Genomic DNA, 22,128 nt, shown 5'->3' with positions numbered 1-22,128 from the left:
ACACTAAAAACAGTCATGTTTTCATTGCTTTAGCCCAAGAGGTGACAGCTTTCTCTTACTCCTGCTTTGGGGGAACACATCAGGGGGCCCCAGTTATGTAGTATTTCTGCTGAACACCAACTCAACAGCCAGTTCTTCCTCAACAAAGTGAGAACCATGTTGTAATTTTTACATTTTTTTAAACAGAAGGTTTCTATTTGGGCAAGTGGCATTAGCAATGTTTAATATTTGCAAAGCAAAAAGCAACAGTATTAAACACATCGTTCGTAGTCTAGACTGCCAAACAATCAGATTGAATGGAATTTGATAAAGTAAAGTTTGAATGAAATCTTTGCTTCTTTTTCTGCCTATTCAATAGACGAAAGTGAGAAAAGTCTCATTTGAGGGGCTTTCACTTTCAGGAAACAGCACATTCAGATGGCACACCAGGATAGCTTCAAGACTAAAGTGGGCAGTGTTATAATAAAGAGCTCTGACATTTTTCTCAGAAAGCCTTGGCTTTGAAGGTTTCAGATATCCCGACACTGCTGGGGCATCAGTGACAGAACAGCAAGGTGAGAGCCTGCTCCACCCCTCAGCTCTTCCTTCTCCATTGTTCTTTCCTACACTTCCCCCGCAGGAGACTGGAATCATTGCTAGAAACACAGGACACCGCTAGAAGGTGGTGGAACTTGCCAGACCAGTTATGCAACAGGAAGGCCAGGCTGAGCCCAGAATCCAAAGGCCAAAGACTCCAGGGCCAGACAGACACACTAAGCTGCCACTACCTGCCTGAGCAAGAGCAGAGGCTGATCTGATCCCAGCCAGAGGTGCCGTGCCGGCCATGCAGAAATAAGACGTGAGAAAAGCCAGCTCACCAAGAAAAGCAGCCACTGGTCCTCTCCTTCCAGGTACCTGGTGTCCAGGTTTTCCATTACCAGGACTTTGCTTAAGTAATACTTATCATGTCTTCCTCCAAAATATGATATATGCTCAAAGATAACACAGTGGGGAAGGAGAGGAACAAGAAGTTACTCTTTATAGGACTAAAGTTTCATAAGTAGCTTATCTTTCAGAATTATTTTCTCTTAAACATGAATATAAACGAAATGGATGGCATAATCAGGTATTTCTGGAAATATGACATTTACTCTTTTCTAACAAGAAAACAAAATAGCCACTGTTCAAATCATCACAAGTTGTCTGTGTGTGTGTGCGTGTGTGTGAGCCTGTGTGTGGTGTGTGGTGTACCTGAATATTACCTTTGGAACCTGCTAAAGACCAGCAGCAGCCCCCATGGGCACTTGGTGTCCTAACCAGCTTGGACTCTTGGGCAGTAGAATTTGAAGGTGGGCAACAGCGTGATCTTTGTATTTCTATCAGTTTTTCAGGTCCAAATTTAAAATGTTTCAAAATGGAATTGTAATAAAAATATTCATTGTTCGTTGTTGCTGGATTTTCCTTTTCTGTCTATCAAGGAAATATTTTCTTGTTCATTTCTTTTCATGTCGCCAAAGGAAAAAGCCAAGTGTCAAGCATACTTGGAGGGGTACAAAGGTGTTGCAATGCGGCCTCCGGACATCAGTGCAAACCTAGAGTCTGCCTGGGTCCAGCCTTCCTCATTTGCATAACCTCCAGCTGTCATCAGCCACAGACTCAAGTGATGGCATGAAGGACAACAAACATGCTCTGTGCTTTGAAATCTACAGCTGCTCAGGAATTTGTCCATTTTTAAATTTCATATCCATCATTAATTAATATTACAACCTTCTGTTCAAATAGCTAGATGTTTTCTAGATAATCAAAACCCACCAGACTTCTATATTTTAAGGTTTCCACTTTCATGTAATTGGATTAAGTTGAAATATTTTTGGATAATAAATCTGTGTGCAGTATCCTAATATTGTCTATAGGTACATATTTCTATGAGGAGGGAAACCTCTAATTATAGAGCATATGATTTTCCAGGAGAGTGGAAAACATTTTAGGGTTTTCCTTCATTTAGAAATAAATTTAAGTCAAATAGAAGAATAGTAAGTTCTTTCCCAAACCCTAAGCCTTTAGATTTTACAAGTGATGTACAGTGATGTTAAAAGAGTGCCCCTTTCTATCTACCAGAGATCTTTAAAAACAACAATACCAATAAAACTACCCATAAATCAGCAAAAAGACTAAATTAAGAGTTTTTTTCAGTTTTGAGATTTTTCAAGAAAATATGTTCATGGTTTTAAACTCAATATGCGTGATGTGTGAATGTACACCAACAGAGGGCCATGTGATCATGTGAATAAAACGTGTGCATACAAGAAATTGTCCTTTAGCATCTGGTCTTCTGTGGGATTCCAAACTTCTCCGGGACAGCCTGAGCTTTTGCTCACATGATTCCATTGTTCACCCCTGAGGATGGAGCAGGCGATGGCACCAGGCACTAACTAGCCATGCTATGCACCCCAGCTCACTGCGACCCTTTAGGTGAGGCATGAAAAAGTGACCCCAAGCCCCAGAAGGCCCTGGAAAGACCCGACTCAGAGCTATGCCTGTATGAGTAGATGCTTCTGGGTGTCACAATCTTACACCAACAGAATGGCCCAACAGGGCAGACTTGTTTTAGTGGTTCATCATTACTCAGCCACGACCGACCTGGAGGGCTGGATGTCTGCCTTCATTCTTCAAAAAGCAAGAGCAAAGCACTAAGCCAAGTGAATGATTTTTTTTTTCTAAGGAAATCTTTAAAGGCAAAAGTAGATGCCTGACCACGGCACTGTACACCTAAACCTGATGTAAAATAATATTGAATGTAAACTATAATTATATATATACGTATACATATAATATATATATATATTATATATAGATATATAATATACATACATATATATATTCATGAATGTAAAATACAGCATAGGGAATATAGTCAGTGGTATTATAACAGCTATACACGATGTCTGAGGAATAATAGACTGGGAGCAGGGTTATCACCTTGTGAGGGGTGTAAATGTCTACTCATTATGTGGTTTTGTACACCTGAGACTAAAAATAAATAAATGAAGGCAAAAGTTTGACAATTCCCCCTCCATTTGAAAACTACCCTCTATATTCAACATGGCAGGTATAGAAAGCTGTGCCAAGGTTGATTTGTCTCTTTTAAACATAGGTATTTATTTATTTGTTTATTTATTTATTTATTTATTTATTTATTTATTTATATATTTATAGCAATTATACTAACACGCTGGACGTGATATATTCTGATGTCACTGTTTAACCTCAAAGTTGTCAGGTGGTTTTGTTTGGTTTTTGTCTTTTTGGTTTTGGTTCCTAGTTATATATATTAAAGAAAGAATACAAAAAGAATATTCACTTTCTTTTATAATAAACTCAACCAGATGTGTATATTTTATGCTGACTTACATCTCTTTTGTGAAATACATTAGTCAATTTTCAGAGGCTAAGACGAAGCAGCCTTTGCGGCTCAGTGTTTACCACTGATGATTACATTCCTTTGACAGTACTTTTTAGATACAGATAATCCACAAAGTTAACTGTTTCCTTTAATATTCTGATTCCAAAATTACTCAGATACAACATTTTACCTGAGAATGTCATCTGTTGAATTTTTAAACTGAATCTGCAGCCAGTATGTACAGACCCGGTATCCTGCAGGTTTCTCAATTGACAACACCATGGGTAGATTTGTCTTGTTTTTCTTAAATAAAATGCCATGCCTTGGGGTGACCAGACTGAAACAATGCACCTCTGACCCCGTCTCCTGGTCTGGGACGTCTGCCCAGCTGTGGAGCCAGCACTGTGATAGCTCCCTGCTCTCTAAAGGCAGAACAGAAGTGTGGGGCAGGCCAGTGGTCAGTGCTGGGCATTTGTTCCAACCCATGATCTTAGCCAAAAGGCCGAGAAGCGATATTTGTTCCTTAAATATCACGAAATACTTGCCTAAGGGAGGAATTTTATTGACCATATCAGGCGTGATTTTATAATTTTTTGTATTGGAGGAAAAAAATCTGCTTTCCAGGCTGTGGCTCCAGATAACACAAGCTCAGTCCCCTTCAATATGTTTAAATGAAAGACTACAGTCCCTTAGGAAAAACAGTTCCAAATTCTCCTCCTGCTGCTGTAAACCAAAACCTTTAGGTAGGAGTGAAAGGCAGACACGAAGGAAAACCTTGATGGGTAAGAAAGTACAGCTTGTCTTACATAAAACAAGACAGCATTTGGCCGGCATGACCAGGAGCTGGAAATTCTTGCTGTGGGGAGAAGGAAACCATCCACCTTGCCTGGGACAAACACAGCAGAAGTAGTGGCACCACCTGCATTTCTCATCTCAGGGGCTGCCCAGTTCTTTCAAGTGTGTCCTAGGTAGGCCTGAGGTACAGTTCTCAGGGACAGGGGCCCAAGCCTAAGGAGCACAGGCCGGACACATGGCAAAGCGAAGTGGCGAAGGCATGCCAAAGGAGTGGAGCCAAGGCAAGCCAAGACAGAATGAGGTCACCGTTTTTAAACCTTCTCGCAATGGATGCGCAACCGGAGCGTTTGCGGTGCCAGGCAAGCTAGCTGCGAAGGAGTGCGCACCTCCTGGCCTCCAAGGCTACCCCCCGTGGCGGACCCAAGCTTCCCCACCCGGCTGCCCGGGCCCGCACCCACCTTAACGACGTAGGTGACTCCGGCCCCCAGCACCTGCTCACTGGCTGGGGGCGCGCGGGGCGGCGGCTCGTCGCCGGGCCGGCCCTTCCTGGCGGCGCGCATGGCCGGGGCGCGGGGGCCGGGGGACGAGCTGCCGTCCGGGGCGGCCAGGCTGGGCGCGCTGCAGCTGCCCGAGAGCCTCGCGCCCGCCCGCTCCCGGGCCGCCGACAGGCCGCGGAGGCCCGAGCTGGAGAGTTTCAGGTGGGACACCTTGTGGAGCAGGTGGCCCAAGCTGCCCGGGCCATCGTCGGGCGCCTTGCGCAACGCGTCTCCAGACACTAGGTAGGGGGCCGCCGCCGGGGCCGCGCGCGCCGCCGAGACCTTGTCGCCGCTGCTCACCGACAGGTTGTGCAGAAGGTCATCGACCGATGTCACCGAGTCATTCCTGAAACGGTTGTACTTGGTGCGTGGAAGCATGCCCCTCCGTGGGCTCGCCGCATCCGCCCGGGCGCTGCAGGTGCGGGCGCGGGCTGCCACGCATAGCAGGCGAGCAGCTGTTCCCGGGGTGGACGCAGCGGCCGGGACCGCGGCGGGGTCGGGGCGCTGCAGGGAGCGCAGGCTGCCCACCGCTAACACCCCGCGCCGCCGTGGCCGCGTAGCCCCGGCCCCGGACGCCGCTGCTGAGGGCGGCACGCTCGCTTTTCAAAAGTCATAGTTTCCTCTGATGAGCGCCCAGCTGCTTGGAGCTGCTCACAGCAAAAGCATGACTCACTCCGAGAGGAGACCCTTCTCAACAAAGGCTCGGTGAACACTGCAAATCACTTCCTGTAGCAAAAAAAAAAAAAAAAGAAAGAAAAGAAAAAAAACCACATACACCCACTAACGGCACACTAGAGCCAATCAATTCTCAAATTTCCTTTTTCTACCTTCCCAGATATTTCCTTCCAACCTTTGATTTTGCACTTTCCCATCCCCCCTCAGCATTTGTGCCAGAAGTAAATCCAGTTTTTTTTTCAGATGATCTGATGAACTTTCTGAAACCCATTATTCTACGCTAGGGTTTTCTCTTCCCCATCAGCCCATGTGTGTGCCTGTAAGTATCTGACAGCGAAGAGTTAAAATGTGACGAAGTCTTTTTAAGAATAAGATCTTCAGCAGATCCTCATGAATTCTGATTTGGAAAACAAGCAGGAACTGTTACATAGCAAAAAAAAAAAAAATGGAGGGAGAGGGGATATTCAATCCCAGGTGAACATAAATTACCATTTTCCTGGATATTTCTTTTCAAATTAACAGAGCGCCCATGACAATTGTCTTTGTGGCAATACATTTCCTCCAAAACAAACAAATAAAAAATCTACATATGAACTCCTGCACAGAGCCAGTAAAGGTCTCTCCCCTGCTAATTTACAGCAGACTTTCTCAGCCAGGGTTAAGTTGAAAACCTACTTTCAAAAAAAAAAAAAGGAGGAAGAAGAAGAAGAGTGCTTCTTTGATGAATGGCAACAGGCTCCAGAAATCCATTCCAAAAAAGGGTCTGTGCTTGAAGCTTTATTCTAACTGAATGTGTTCAAGCTCTGGAAAAATGCCTAAGAAACACTACAAATACATGTGAATGTCCCTTCGGTTGTGGCTTGCAGCCCTGCAGTAAGGGAAAGAAAAAATGCAGCTGCTGTCCTTACACATCATATCCGCAGGAAAATGCCCCCTTTTTTTTTCAGGAATCAAACTCAGGCTGCAAGAGAACCTCACAGGCCTCCCTCTCAGAGAGCAGGGCATTTGAGCAGCCCCCAGGAGGTCTGCGGGGCTCAAACCCATGACCCCTCTCACCGTGGGCTCTGCTGTCTTTCTCATCTTCCTTGGACATTGAAATAGCCTGCCTGACACAGTGAAACGCTCCCTGTCCAAGTTTCCAGCTACCTCTGGGCAAGCAAATGAATTTACCTCTGGCACGTTATCAGGTCACCCTGCGTCTTCTCACACCCACGACGAGACAAGTGACACATGAGGCACCCAGCCTTGAGCTCTATGGAGCAACGGTACCCAGTGCCAGTCACGGTGGGCCGGCTGCTGGACACAGGAACACAGGGGAGCAGCGGCTCCCGGCTCAAGGCCGCAGGCCTAAAAGGGCAGGCGCACGGCTCTCATCTTTTCCCTTCCCCTTGCTTGCATAGCAACAGCAAATGCACACCCCATAGATGATTGGGGTGGTAATCAACCCCCCACCCCACCCCCGCAAATCTAAAGCGAAAATGACCTATCATTCCCAAACCGTGATCTTTATTAGAAGCAGACAAAAACAGCAAAATGTGAATGAAATGCTGTTTGTGTGAATGAAAGGGCTAGCGAGCGAGCCAACGTTTCTGTGAATGAAGTAGGTCTTTGCAGCGGGCGCCAGGCAATCCCCTGGTTCCAGGGGCCTCAGCCAATGAGCAACCTCCCCGATGACTCATTCAGCAAAGGCCTGCTCAATAGTGGAAGGTTCCATTTCAATCAAAGGCGGGATCTTTCATCCAACAGCAGTGGGGGGGTGGGGGGGGAGAAGCTTGCCTGAATACAAAGATGCAGGGAGGAAGGGACCGCTGTTGTGGAGAGAGGAAAAACTAGTTTTTCAAGAAAAATCAAAAATGGTGAGTCAGGTAAGATTGCGAACAGAATTGCCCTCTTGAAGGTGAGCTGTGCCCCCAAATTTTCATTCAGCCATTCATTTACATCAGGGAACAACCATGAATGTGCCATTCGGTTCAGAATTTATTATGAATGTACAGTGAAGGCACATTCAAAACCTAGTTACCTCGCCCTGGATTCTTTCTGCGAAAGGCATATAAAAACGCACCTGCATGTCTAAGTCTCCAAAAAGAAAAAACAACAAGAAAAAAAAAAAAAAAAACCCAAACCTACACCGTTAACCCTTTAGCCAACAGATTTATTTTTCATTGTGCTGGGGAAAATGGAGGGAAATTGGCCATTTTAAAATATAAATAGCAACATAATTGACTACATGTAAAAGATCAAAGAGGGTGATTAATAGTCCAAGAGCACAATAGTACAGTGAAACCTCACTTATCAAGAAGGTGGTATCAGCGTTTTGGAATGTAGAAGAAAGGCAGACAGAAACCCCAAAAGCAGCTCAGCACCAAAAGAGAAGCCTCCAGCCCAGCCCAGGAGCTCATGGCCCCTCCCTCCCAGGAACACCCTGAGGGCCTCAGAGGGGTGTTTCTGCTTATTGTAGACACTATCCCAGTGTCTATCATCTCTGTGACAACCCAGAAATGGATGATAGATACATATCTCATACTTTGGCAGCATAGAAGAAAACAGAGAAAAAGAAATCATTAAAAGTCAGCCTTGAGACTCAAAAAAACCAGGCAGCCTGGGTCATTTAGGCAGCCGGGTAGCCTTTCCAGATTTGCGGTTTTTCTTTTTAAATCTATTCATTTAAAAATGCCGTAAGGTGGATCAAATACATGGTGATGGAAGCAGAACTGACTCTGGGTGGTGAACACACAATGGGATTTATAGATAATGTAACACAGAATTGTACACCTGAAATCTATGTAATTTTACTAACAATTGTCACCCCAATAAATTAAAAAAATAATAAATAAAAAGATAAAAATAAAAATGTTCTGGTTTTCTATTGCTGCTGTAACCTCATAATCAGTGGTTTCAAATGACATAAATTTATTGCCTCCCGTGCTGTAGGTCAGACATCACATGGGATAGAGCCACCGTTGCCAGCGCCATGTTCAAGGTAATTCAGAGATCTTTGGGCCGGCCAGCCTGAGTCTACTCACCTTCAAAGTCTACGCATCACAGAAAAAAGGACACACCTCACAAAACTTCTGTGTGGGTTAATGAGCTTTCACTCTACTCTGTTCCTGAGGGTCAATCTAAATATGTGGAGGAGCCAAGGACTCAACTTGAAGAAAGCATCTCACATCTCCGACAGTATTGCCAGCCATGTACAAGTTGGTGTCAGGATACACACTCCCAAACTGAGTCCAAGATGGAAAGATTGTTAGTAGGGCTTAAACAGCTATGAATATCTCCAAAATGCAGCTCCTAGTTGTTTTTTTCCACCAAGACTTGGTGTTATTGGGTTTGCTGGCATTGTTGGACTTCTTTTGGCTAAAAGTTCAAACATAAAACGACGGTCTAAAATAAGGTCATCAAAATGGCAGTGTGAGGTGAGCCTCTGTAAAGTACCCCTGGAATCTACAACTAATCGAACAACAAACACTCCACAAAGGACTCCCTGCACAGAAGACAGGCAAGACAAGGAGGCCCACTACTGAATTCACCTAAAGGTGGGAGAATCCCGCAAGCAGGGGAGGAGGGAAGGGAGAAGTGCGGAGATGGAGCCGCGCGGGCGCAGGACGCAGACCTAGCTCAGTGCTCCGAACTCACTGCATCCCGGAACTACCGCAGCTGCGGGAGAGGGAAGGACTCGGACTGCTAGGGCTCCGCTTATGGCCCACAGGGCTGACGGGGCAGCATATAACACGGCTGAATCCAACGCTCACGGCAGAGACCTCAGATAAAAGACTGAGGGAAGAGGGCCGAAAACGGTGGTATAAGCCCTCACTGCCGAGCAGAGAGCAGAAGCCTTAGGCAATGAGACTAGCCCCCACCTCCCTACCCTCCAAGGGCTGGCCCTGCCCCCGGGCTAGAAGTGGAACGGTAGCAGTGTCAGATCAAAAGAACAGAATATTTGCTGTTCTGGGAACTGTGGACCACAGACACAGATTCGCAGCCCAACTAGTTCCGGCAAAGGGGAGGGAGCTGTGGAAGCAGGACAGGCTGTGGTGGTGGTTCCCACCATTGCTCTGGGGCACCTCTCACAACTCACCCCACCCATGGCGGCACCTACCTGGGCAAATCCCTGCAGGAGTAAACAGAACTGCTGAAACATACAGGCTCTGAATCTGGTGCAGAAAGAGCTTTGGAACTTCAAAAGATCCCCGCATCCCCACAGGGATGTGGCGCCCTATGACCCAGGAGAACTGTTACCAGAGGAGAAGCCTGTCTCCCAGAGAATACCCCATTGTGTGAGAAGCTGGAATAGTGCAGAGAAAACATAGCACTACTGTGTAAGAGAGGGAAAAAAAATGCTGCAGGCAGAGAGAAAATAAAACATTCTACCAATAAGTAATGGAAAACAAAAGAAAGACCGCTTCTTATCAACCTGTTGCAGACGCCACTCCTGTAGATGTCTAGGAAGAGAAATAATAAATCAGTAATTGCCATGAATAACCAAAGCAACAAGACAGCTCAGAAACAAAATGAAAAGTCTCCAGAAAAGGAACATAAACATATGGAAATATGTGACTAAATGACAGAGAATTCAAGATTGCAGTTCTGAAAAAACTCAACGAGATGCAAGAAAACACAGAAAGGCACTTTAATGAACTCAGAAATGCAATCAAAGACCAACATCAGCATTTTACGAAAGAGACTGAAATTTTAAAATAGAACCAAATGGAATTTCTGGAGATTAAAAACTCAATAGAAAAATTACGAATGAAATAACCAGCTTAGGTAGTAGAGTTGATCAGATGGAAGAAAGAATTACTGACATCGAAGATAGAAACCTGGAAATTACACAGATGGAAGAAGAAAGAGACTTGAGACTTAAAAGAAATGAAAGAACTCTACTAGAACTTTCTGACTCCATCAGAAAAAGCAATATAAAAATAATGGGCATACCAGAAGGAGAAGAAAGAGAGAAGGGATCAGAGAATATATTCAAACAAATTGTTGATCAGAACTTCCCAAACTTGTGGACAGAACTGGATCCTCGAATCCAAGAAGCAAATAGAACACCTAATTACCTCAATCCCAACAGGCCTTCTCCAAGGCACATTGTATTGAAGCTGTCTAAAATCAACGACAAAGAAAGAATCCTCAAGGCAGCCAGGGAAAAGAAGACGGTAACCTACAAAGGAAAGCCCATTAGATTATCATCAGATTTCCCAGCAGAAACTCTACAAACCCAGAGGGAGTGGAACCAAATATTCAAACTATTGAAAGAGAAAAATTATGAGCCTAAGACTAATATATCCAGCAAAGATATCCTTTAGATATGAAGGAGGAATAAAGACCTTTCCAGACATACAGAAGCTGAGGGAATTTTCTAACACATGATCTGCACTACAAGAAATACTAAAGGAGGCTATTCGACCACCATCAACAGGGACAATTTGTGGCAACATAAAAAGGGATAGAGTAAAGGCCTGAATCGGAATTTGGGAATGGAGAAAGTAAGCGTGCTGAACAATATGGAATACTCTAAATATCAAACTTTCTTTAACATAAACTTAAGGGTAACCTCTCAAAAAAAATCCAGACTGAAATATATACTGTAATAAAAGAAAAAACAGAGGGAAACATCATAGAATACCACCACACAACAAAATAGACAACAACAAAAAGGCAAAGAAACAATGGAGACACAGCCTTACCAGAAAACTAAAGATAGAATGACAGCAAATCCTCACATATCAATAATCACCCTGAATGAAAATGGACTGAACTCATCAATAAAAAGGCACAGAGTAGCAGGTTGGATCAAAAAACTAACCCCAACCATATGCTGTCTCCAAGTGACACATCTCAGCTACAAGGACAACCATAGACTCAAAGTGAAAGTGTGGAAATTGACACTCCAAGCAAATGGTACCCAAGAGAAAATCAGGTGTAGCCACAATGATATCAGATGAAACAGACTTCAGGGTGAAAAAGGTAACAAGAGACAAAGATGGACATTTCATAATGGTAAAGGGGACTATACAACAAGAAGACATAACAGTCATCAATATTTATGCCCCCAATCAGGGAGCACCAAAATATACCAAGCAACTACTAACAGAACTAAAGGGAGAAATTGACCAAAACACAATTATACTAGGAGACTTAAACACATAATTGACAGCTATGGATAGATCACCCAAACAGAAAATAAATAACGAAATAGCAGCCCTAAATGACACATTAGATGAAATGGACATCATTGTCATATATAGAGCATTTCATCCTAAAACATCAGACTATACATTCTTTTCAAGGGTACATGGAACATTCTCAAAAATAGACCATCTATTGGGACATAAAATCAGCCTCAGCAAATATAAGAAGATTGAAATCATACCAAGCATATTCTCTGATCACAAGGCTTTGAAATTGGATATCAAGTGCGAAAAGAAAGCACGAAAAAACAACACTACATGGAGATTACACAATATACTTTTAAAGAATGACTGGGTCAAAGAAGAAATTAGAGGAGAGATCAAAAGATACGTAGAAACAAATGACAATGAAAATACAGCCTACCAAAATTTTGGGAAGCAGCGAAAGCAGTTTTAAGAGGGAAATTTATATCATTACAACCCTATCTCAAGAAACAAGAAAAATCCCAAATAAATAACCTCATGTTACACCTTAAAGAACTAGAAAAAGAAGAACAAGTGAAACCCAAGGTCAGCAGAAGAAAGGAAATAACAAAAATCAGAGCAGAACTAAATGAAATAGAGAACACAAAGACAATGGAAAAAATTAATTTGACAAAGAACTGGTTCTTTGAAAAGATTACAAAATCGACAAACCCTTGGCTAGACTCACTAAGATAAAAAGAGAGAAGACACTAATTAACAAAATCAGAAATGAAAAAGGAGAAGTTATCACGGACACCACAGAAATACAAAGAATCATCCAAGAATGCTATGAAGGACTATATGCCACCAAATTCAATAACCTAGAAGAAATGGACAAGTTCTTAGAAACATATAGACTTCCAAGGCTGAACCATGAAGAACTGGAAAATCTAAACAGACCGATCACCAGTAACGAAATTGGATCAGTCATCCAAAACCTTCCCAAAAGCAAAACTCCTGGACCAGATGGCTTCACTAGTGAATTCTACCAAACCTTCAAACAGGATCTAATACCAATCATGCTCAAACTCTTCCAAAATATTGAAGAAGAGACAGTACTCCCTAACTCATTTTAGAGGCCAACATTACCCTGATACCAAAACCTGGTAAGGACAACACAAAAAAAGAAAACTACAGACCAATATCTCTGATGAATACTGATGCAAAAATCCTAAACAAAATTCTAGCAAATCAAATACAACAATGCATTAAAAAGATTATTCACCACGACCAAGTAGGGTTCATCCCCGGGGCACAACGATGGTTCAACATCCGCAAATCCGTCAATGTTATACATCACATAAACAAAATAAAGGACAAAAATCATAGGATTATATCAATTGATTCAGAAAAAGCATTTGACAAGATACAACATCCATTTATGATTAAAACACTTAATAAAATAGGTATAGAAGTACAATACCTTAACATAATAAAGGCCATATATGACAAACCCTCAGCTAATCTCATAATTAATGGTGAAAAACTGAAGCCCTTTGCTCTACGGTCAGGAACACTACAGGACTGTCCCCTATCACCTCTGCTTTCAACATAGTGTTGGAAGTCCTTGCCAGAGCAATCAGGCAAGAGAAAGAAATAAAAGGCATCTAAATTGGGAATGAAGAAGTTAAATTATCACTCTTTGAAGATGACATGATGCTATATATAGAAAACCCTAAAGACTCCACCAAAAAGCTGTTAGAAACAATCAACGAATACAGTAAAGTTGCTGGCTACAAAATCAACGTACAAAAGTCCATTGCATTCCTACATAATAACAATGAAATCTCAGAAAAAGAAATACAAAAACAATTCCCTTTTTAATTGCAGCAAAAAGAATAAAATACCTAGGAATAAACTTAACCAAGGATGTGAAGCACCTATATGCTGAAAAGTATAAGACATTTTTGAAAGAAATTGAAGAAGACACAAAGAAATGGAAAGACATTCCGTGCTCATGAATTGGAAGAATCAACATAGTTAAAATGGCCATATTACCCAAAGCAATATACAGATTTCATGCAATTCCCATGAAAATGCCAATGGCATTTTTTAAAGAAATAGAACCAAAAATCATCAGATTTGTTTGGAACCACAAAAGACCCCAAACAGCCAAAGCAATCTTAAGAAAAAAGAACAAAGCTGGAGGTATCGCCCTCCCTGATTTTAGCTTGTACTACAGGGCTACAATAATCAAAACAACATGGTATTGGCAGGAAAACAGACATATAGACCAATGGAATGGAATTCAGAACCCAGAAATAAAACCACATAAAGATGGACAGATAATTTTTGAGAAAGAAGCTAAAAACATACAATGGAGGAAAGACAGCCTCTTCAATAAATGGTGCTGGGAGAATTGGATAGCCACGTGCAAAAGAATGAAACTGGACTGCTATCAGACACCATGTACCAAAATTAATTCAAAATGGATCAAAGACTTAAGCATAAGACCTGACACAATAAACTGCATGGAAGAAAACATAGGTACTAAACTTGTGGACCTTGGGTTCAAAGAGCATTTTATGAATTTGACTCCAAAGGTAATAGAAGTAAAAGCTAAAATAAACAAATGGGACTATATGAAACTTAAAAGCTTCTGCACAGCAAAAGAAACCATCAATAAAATAAAGAGGCAACCAACTGAATGGGAGAATATTTTTGCAAACAGTGACTCCAATAAGGGGCTAATATCGAAAATATACGAGGAACTCATGAAGCTCAACAACAAGAAAAAAACAAACAACCCAATTGAAAAATGGGCAGCGGACCTGAAGAGACATTTCTCCAAAAAGGACATACAAATGGCAAATAGACATATGAGAAAATGCTCAACATAACTAATCATCAGAGAATTGCAAATAAATCACTAATCATCAGAGAAATACAAATAAAAACCACAATGAGATATTCACCTCACCCCAATCAGTATGGCTATCATCAATAAGACAAATAGCAAACAGTGTTGGAGAGGCTGTGGAAAAAAAGGAACCCTCATACACTGTTGGTGGGAATACAGACTGGTGCAGCCGTTATGGAAGGCAGTGTGGAGGTTCCTCAAAAAATTATGAATAGAATTACCATATGACTCAGCAATCCCTCTCCTGGGTATCTACCCAAAAAATTTGAAAACATTTATACATAAAGACACGTGTGCTCCAATGTTCATTGCAGCTTTGTTTACGGTGGCCAAGACATGGAAACAAACAAATGAAATCTTCGATAGATGAATGGATAAAGAAGTTGTGGTATATATACACAATCGAATACTGTTTGGCGGTAAGAAAAGATGATATAGGAACATTTGTGACAACATGGATGGATCTTGAGAGTATTATGCTAAGTGAAATAAGTCAGACAGAAAAAGTAGAGAACCCTATGATTTCACTGATATGTGGTATATAAACCAAAAACAACAAAAGAACAAGACAAACAAATGAGAAACAAAAACTCATAGATACAGACCACTAAGTAGTTTGGTGGTTACCAGAGGGTAAAGGGGGTAGGGGGGTGGGAGATGAGGGTAAGGGGGATCAAATATATGGTTATGGAAGGAGAACTGACTCTGGGTGGTGAACACACAATGGGATTTATAGATGATGTAATACAGAATTGTATACCTGAAATCTATGTAATTTTACTAACAAATGTCACCCCAATAAATTAAAAAAAAGAAAACTGGTCTATCCATCTGGTTTCATGGAATTAGCTGCCTCTCTTTATTATCCACAACAATCCATCATATTTGTCCAGGTCAGTGGGGAGAAATTATATGCCTGGGGTCTACGAGGACACATAGTCACAGAAGCTTTGTGGAAGAACTTTCAAAAGCCAGGAAATGTGAAGAATTCACCCGGAAATAAGTAGAATACTCCATGCTCTGCATTTTAATCAGTCATAGGTAAACATTTGAAACGCCATACAGTAAGCCAGTATTTCCTCAGAAAAAGGGCAGAGAAGTCAGTACTGAATGTAATAAACTGGCTTTCGTCTTCAGGAAAAACTGTATTAGGCCTCTTGGTTATCTTGGGTGATGCTATACCACAAGGGGACTAATCAGAAATCCTTTCACCTAGAGATAATGTACAAGCCTTAGAACTCCTTGTTCTCATGTTGCTATTTTTGTACACAATTAAAATTCCAAGTTAAAAAAAAAGTCCCATGGGGAAAAGTCCACTGGTGGGCAGGGCTGCATTTCATCTGGAGGCCTTGGGGAGAGTCCTCCTGTCATTTTCCCACTTCTAGAGGCTACCCGTGCATTCCTAAGGTTGGGCCATGAGCTGGGTCCTGGGGAGGGCTTTGCTCCTAGAAGGTTTCTTCCTAGCAAGACAGACAGAAAATCTAAAATTAACATTATAACCTAGTACAATGCTATGCGAATGTTTTAATGTGTGTGAGATACAAAACTATCCAGAGGGGAGTGTGCTGAGCTTGACCTGAGGATGTCAGGGGTGACTTCAGTGGAGTTTTGATGGATTGCTGGGATCTTCCAGGTGGAGGAGGGGAATCCTCAGGAGGAGATGTTTTGTGGGGAACAGATCAAGGCTGAGCCAACTCAATGGTTCCCGGAATCCCATGTAGATTGTTGGGTTGGTGGGAATGTTTGGAAGCCAGGCCACTGAAAGGGCTGGGCCAGGAGGGTCCATGAATAACGTATAACTCCCTTGAAATGCACGGGCAGGCCTGCAGGGGCTTGAGAGGGTGACACAGTCAGTTTTGCATTTTATGTGGACACTTTGACAGTGATGTTGGATAGCTCTGGGGAGTTCGAGAGGGTAGTAGATAACGGTACAAGTGAAAAATGACGAAATCTTGAAAGAAGGCAAAAGCAGAGTGACAGAAAGGGAGGGATGGGTTTAAGATACAGTGAGAAAGTAAAATGATCTGGATGAGAGATGGATGAGAGAAAGTGGAGCAGGCTGGCTTGTTTAGAGACAGAGCTGAGATACAGTTTGGGGTTCAAGATGTTTGTTAGAAACCAACCTCCATGAAGGCAGTAGAGGGCCACAGGATGGGGGCAAAGGAAGAAGTGGAGCTGTATAAAGTTACACATGCCCCAGCCTGGTAAGGATCGCCCCTGAGTATGCCCCCTGGGGCCTGCAGGGCCCCTGCTTTCTCCCTTGCTCCTCACTCCTCCCTCTCTCTGCGGTCCCAGGAACATGTTCTGCAGCCAAGTGGAGAACCCCCAAAGGAATGGGCAGTGTAGACCACCTGCACACCACATCCCAGCAGTGGGGCAGGTGGTCTGGGTCTGTGGAGTCTAGGAAGGGTCCTCTGCATCTCCTGGGAGAGGTATGCAGAGCAAAGACTATGCTTCTGATTTGGAAGGTGAGGCTGAGTGAGTCTCTTCCCCAAGAATTAAGAGCAAAGATGGCTGGAGGAAAAGTGAGGGCTGGGTTCTGAATGTGTATGCGTGCTGGGCACTTCCGTGGAGTGCTGAGGAGCAGTCAGGGCTGGAGGCTGAAACTGGAAGGTCATTGGTTTTGTGTCCCACGTGATGAGGGTTGTTGGGAGCGAGGAGGGTGGTGCAGGGTTAAGAAAAGACAGTAGCCATGAATAGAGTTTAAGCGGGGCCAAGGAACCTGCAGTCTCAAGGGCTGGGCTGGGCACCTAATCAGGCCGACCATTACCTTTTATTTGTTAGGTGGAGGAAGTAAAGAAGATAAAGCTTGTCAATCTCAAGATCTGTGAATCCTATACACCATAATAGGAAACTGATTCAAGCCAATCACCCTTGCCTGCAGGCAGTTGAACCATAAGTCTCAGGATGTATGTACTTCCCCAAGGGACAAAACCTATATGGATATGAATAGATGGAGAGCACATCATTGAATCTCTTCCCCTGAAGGTTGTGGGAAGGAATACAGCCACAGAGGCAGAGGCTCTCCTTAGCTGGGCGTCTGTACCCATCTCTATGAACCCTGTGGATTCTCCTGTTTGTCCCCACTCAACTGCTCCTGGCTTGAGTTGTCCCCCCGCTCCCCGTGGGGAATCTTACTCATCATCTGGCTGACCAGCCACTTCAAGGAGACATGAGGTGCAAGCACAAATGTGAAGCAAAGTCCCTGAAAGCATCTGTCTCACAGACTCTCTTTAGGAGCAGGTACAAGGAGACAGATGGGTAGGCTGCTACATGGCAACAATTGGCATGCAGGTGACGTCAAACTCTTCAGAGACTGGTATAAACTTAGGAAGGAAGACCAACAAGAAGGGATCTGAAGAATACCTGGCTTCCCAGATGGGACATGAGAAAAAGTGGTCAGGATTGGGAGAATACACATGGAAATCTGTTTGATGGATGCCATGTGTCCTATTCCATTTATGCCACCAAAGCAAAAACACCATAGACTGGGCACCTTTAACAACAAACATTTATTTTTCACAGTTCTAGAGGCTGGAAGCCCATGCTCAAGGCTCCAGCAGATTGGTGTCTGGTGTGAACCCACTTCCTAGTTCATAGATGGTACCTTCTCTCTGTGTTCTCATGGTGGAAAACGAGAGGGCGCTCTCTTGGGTCTGTTTTATAAGGCACTGATTCCAATCATGAGGGCTCCACTTCCGTGACCTACTCATCTCCCAAAGGCCCATCTCCAAACAGGATTTGGTTTCAGCATACAAGTTTTGGAGGAACACAAACATTGGTTTCAAGAGAAAGTCAGTGATGGTTATTAAGTGCAGTAGTGGCAATTGTAACTACTTTGATTGAGAGTCCCCATGTGCCAAGTAATGTCATCTCCTTTGGATCCCATGAGGTGTGAGATAGAGTTTACATCCTCCTCTGCAAAGAAAGACACTGAGGATCAGAAGGATTACAAAACATGCCAGAGCCACCCAGGGTTAGGAGCTGACCGGGCCGTCTGACTCACAGCCTCACCTGATTCGGAGAGCCTGAGTAAGTGCATGCTAAGAATCCCTGTTGCACGTGGTGATTACCCATCACTGGGTACTTCACAGGGAGAATGGAGGGGTACCACTTAGGTCACAGGATGGTGCTGAACAAGAAATGAGAAAATAAATGGAAAACAATCATACTTTCCAGAAGACTGAATGAAAGAAAAGGGGAGGTAGAGGGCAATAGCTGGACGTACAGCAGAGAGTGCAGAGTGGGAGATGGAAGAGTTAGGGGTGTGTTTAGAGTAAGAGAATAGAACAGAATGGGAGAAATGGAGATGCAGGAAGAAGGGAGGCTCAAGGCGCAAGTGTTGGTGGAGCTAGTGCCCTTGAGCGGATGGTGGGGAGAGGGAGAAATTGGGGAGCAGATCATTTGTGGTTGAGTAGGAAACAGGTGGTTCCAAGGAAGAGACCTTAATGAGACAGGGTTAAGGGAGTCCAAAGGATGGTGACATGCCAGACATTCCTAAGAGCCATAACCATTCCACCTTTAGGGAAGAAGGAACAGGAAGAAAATTGAATTTCTGGAGCCAGTGGAATTCTAGCTAGAATTTTGGGGAGGGAGCTGCCAGGGGGAGCTGTAGTTTGGGGGGAATAAAGTCACATACTGAAGTAGAAGCCGTGGTGGGGAGGGAATGGGGAAGAAATACCCCAGCCTCTGTCTCCCCACTCTCTGATCTCCTGTTGGTGCCTCCCATGGGCCAAACTAACAGGAGGCCAGAGATCCAGGAAGCCTGGGGTGGGGGGGCAGACTCTGAGGCACAGAGCAGGGTGAGAGGAGGTGGGCCAGAGCTAGCACAGTGCATGTGTCTGCAGATAAATCTGTTTGTGGCCATGATAAGAAGCCAAAAGGTTTTTATGCCTGATTTGGATGTTACTCCTGATTTTCCCTGTAACAGAAGAGGCAAGGCTGGATTTGAAAAGTACATTTAAGTAAGGATTTTTGAGTCGAGAGTGAACATTTAGAATTACTGCTGAGAGAAACAGAGGATACTGCTGACAAGTGAGCAAGAGTGAAAGTATCATTGCACAATATTATGAACCTACCATGACTTTGTGGTGTCCCTGAAGGCAGAGGTGTGATTCTCTCTAACAGTCTTCATCTGCCTACATACAAGCCAGAAGAGAGAGAATTGTTAGGTGGAGGGTTCATTCAGAGATGCAGGCATGGGAGGGAGGGCCAGAAGGCAGGCTAATGGGCTGTGGGTAGAGGAAGGACAGAGATGGAAGTGGCCCCTGAAGGAGGATCAAAAGCAGGCACAGAGGTCATGGGGAGGTGGTGTCGCATCCCGCACAACAGGGGCAGTGAGGGTGCGAGAAGGGGCGGCTTGGGTTAAGTTTTTAAGAAAGAAACAAACAGAGACTCAATGTAGTTAAATCTCTCAGAGGCCAGGGGTCTCTCAGTCTCAGAAGACTGGAGCCCAGAGTAAGGCTGACTGAAGGTTTTTATTGATAGGTATATAAATACAAGAAAGTAACATTGTTTCTTACAAGGTCTGTGAGACTCATACATCATAGCAGAAAAGTGTTTATTCCAATCTCCCTTTGTCTGTAAACAGCCGAAGCGCAAGGTCCCATGATGTCTTAATTAAGGTATGTACCCTATCAGGGTCAACTCTCCCATATTGTAACAGCTCCATTGAGATAAGTGGAAAGGACTGATTTTTGTTTTCCTCATGACTTCTCTCACAAACAGGTGCGACGGAAAAGCCAGAGCCAGCAACAGCTTTTCCCAGGCAGGGGGAAAGGGAGGCAAGGCCCTTTCCCACATTTTTCTAAGGCAGCTCACTGGGGGTCCCCACTCGGTTCTGCCTGGCTTAGGTTGTATCTCCCGTGAGATATCTTACCCATTAGGCTACAAACCATCTTTTGGGGACCAGACAGAGAGATATAAAGTGTAAACACAAGGATAGAACAGAGTCCCAGAAAGGCACAGTCTCACAGACTCTTCTTTCTTTAAGGAAAGACACGGGGGGACAGTTGGCTAGGCTGTTGTGTGACTACAAGGTGGCAGCGTGAATCCTCGGGGACGCACATCTGAGTGAAGGGGACGGGAGCAGAGGTCCCTGATGGTGCCTGAGACATAGATGGGGAGAGGAAGCAGCCTCACCAGAGGGGTGGTGGGAGGCTGGGAATGGAAGGGAGTTCTTTCCACAGGACAACGTGGGAAGGGTGGGATGGGCAGACAGTAGGGGAAAAGAGAATGAGAACACCCAATGTTTGGAAGGGAAGAAAGGTGAGCCACACGTGGAGCTGACAGTGGAGGGAGGGGTGAGTGCCAGACCTAGGGAAGGGTCCCGAGACTGCGGTGGCAGGTGTTCTATCTGCAGAGACCCTCAGGTGTCCACCTCCTGGATATAGGAATCTCTGTGGCCTAAGAATACTCTGTAACAGGACACCGACGGTGGGAAACCTGGGGACTGAAAATTCATGTGCATGCGCCCACTGGTTCAGCACCGAGGACAGCTCCTTTTGACTGCGAGCTTAGACCAGGCTCCCATCCTCAGATGCAGGCCTTGAGCATTGGCCAGCTCCAAGGAAAGCTGCCCAGACCCCAGAACCTGTTCACAATTGCAGTGTTTCTTCATTTCTAAGGCTGCAATATTGTCTCTCCATTTCAAGCAACTCAGTTCAGCACCTGAACAATGGGATGGGACCCACTGGTCCTGTGTTCTTTGCAGCTCCTCACCGAGCCAGACCCTGTGCCGAGCCCTTCATGTGGGCCCTTCCAACCCTCAGGACTCTACCCTCCAGATCTTACTATTATCCCACTTTAGAGATCAGGACAATGGGCCCGAGGCTTAGTGAATTTCCAAAGTGAGCTGGCTAGTGGGTAGCAGAGAAGGGATTCACACTATGGCCAGCCTGACTCCAGCACCCCACAAAAACAATCACACAAAGTGGGGTCCTGATTCCAGCCCTGCCATTGATAACACAACTGCTACCGTGTCATACTGTTGCCATGGCAACCAGAGGGAGTTTCAGCATGAGGAAGACCAGCAGGACATCACCTGTTGTACACAGAGAAAGAGGACAAAGTTATCTCTGGTTAAGCCATTGGGCATGTTGGCCTCAGTGGGGAATGAAGAAGAAAGGGAAAGGCTTTAATCCACTCTGACAACAGACACACAGGAAGGAAACAGTACTAGGAAAAACAGTTCTCATTTCAAAAAAAGAATTCCCAGGGGATAACCTCAGAAAAGGGGAGAGAACCATAACGAATTGTACTCTAAGGATTTAGTTGGGAGACTATGCACGCTGAAATAGTTGCTCAATTAAAATGGGTAAGAACTTTATTTCATTTGTAAAATATAGCTTTTCCTGAAGAATTAATTCATTTAGAAAAATTGTAGTGAATTCTGTATTGCTGTCAATTCCTTGACCATATGCATGTCTAGTTTTGTATAGAAACAATTTCATACTCCTCACTTTTCCTCTAAAGGATCTATTTTTAGAGATATTTCATTTTATAATATAATCTCCACAAATATGTTTCATAGCTGAATAATATTCCATGGAGTGGAGAAAACATAATTCCCTTAGGCAAATCTGTGGATGCCTGGGGCTGGGACGGGGGAAGGGGTGAGGGAGATCAGGACTGACTGTAACTGGGCACAAAGGAACTTTCGGAGGTGATGGGAATGTTTCAGAGCTGGATTGTGGTGATGGTGACACCATCCTGTAAATTTAC

At 44.0% G+C, this 22,128-nt stretch overlaps 1 protein-coding gene and 1 pseudogene across 3 annotated transcripts in view; one reads left to right on the top strand and one right to left on the bottom strand.

The window, feature by feature from the left end:
* SHC3 (SHC adaptor protein 3) overlaps positions 1 to 6,691 on the bottom strand; it is a 185,490-nt gene extending 178,799 nt beyond the window's left edge. For both annotated transcript variants that reach the window (XM_081067439.1, XM_081067440.1), the window contains exons 1-2: positions 6,559 to 6,691; positions 4,636 to 5,439 (exon numbers count right to left, since the gene is read on the bottom strand). In XM_081067439.1, coding sequence (XP_080923565.1) covers positions 4,636 to 5,091 — 456 coding nt within the window. In that variant the 5' untranslated portion in view covers positions 5,092 to 5,439; positions 6,559 to 6,691. The remainder of the gene's footprint in view (positions 1 to 4,635; positions 5,440 to 6,558) is intronic.
* Positions 6,692 to 8,359: 1,668 nt separating this feature from the next.
* On the top strand, positions 8,360 to 15,413 carry LOC308505160 (MICOS complex subunit MIC26-like; annotated as a pseudogene). The gene is made up of 2 exons: positions 8,360 to 8,782; positions 15,221 to 15,413. The product of its transcript is annotated as an MICOS complex subunit MIC26-like (transcript).
* The last annotated feature ends 6,715 nt before the right edge of the window (positions 15,414 to 22,128 follow it).

The sequence above is a fragment of the Rhinolophus hipposideros genome, assembly GCF_964194185.1.
Source record: "Rhinolophus hipposideros genome assembly, chromosome: 11".
Classification (NCBI taxonomy): Eukaryota; Metazoa; Chordata; class Mammalia; order Chiroptera; family Rhinolophidae; genus Rhinolophus; species Rhinolophus hipposideros.
Note: the sequence above shows the minus strand (reverse complement) of the source record. Positions and strands in the feature narration are given on the sequence as shown.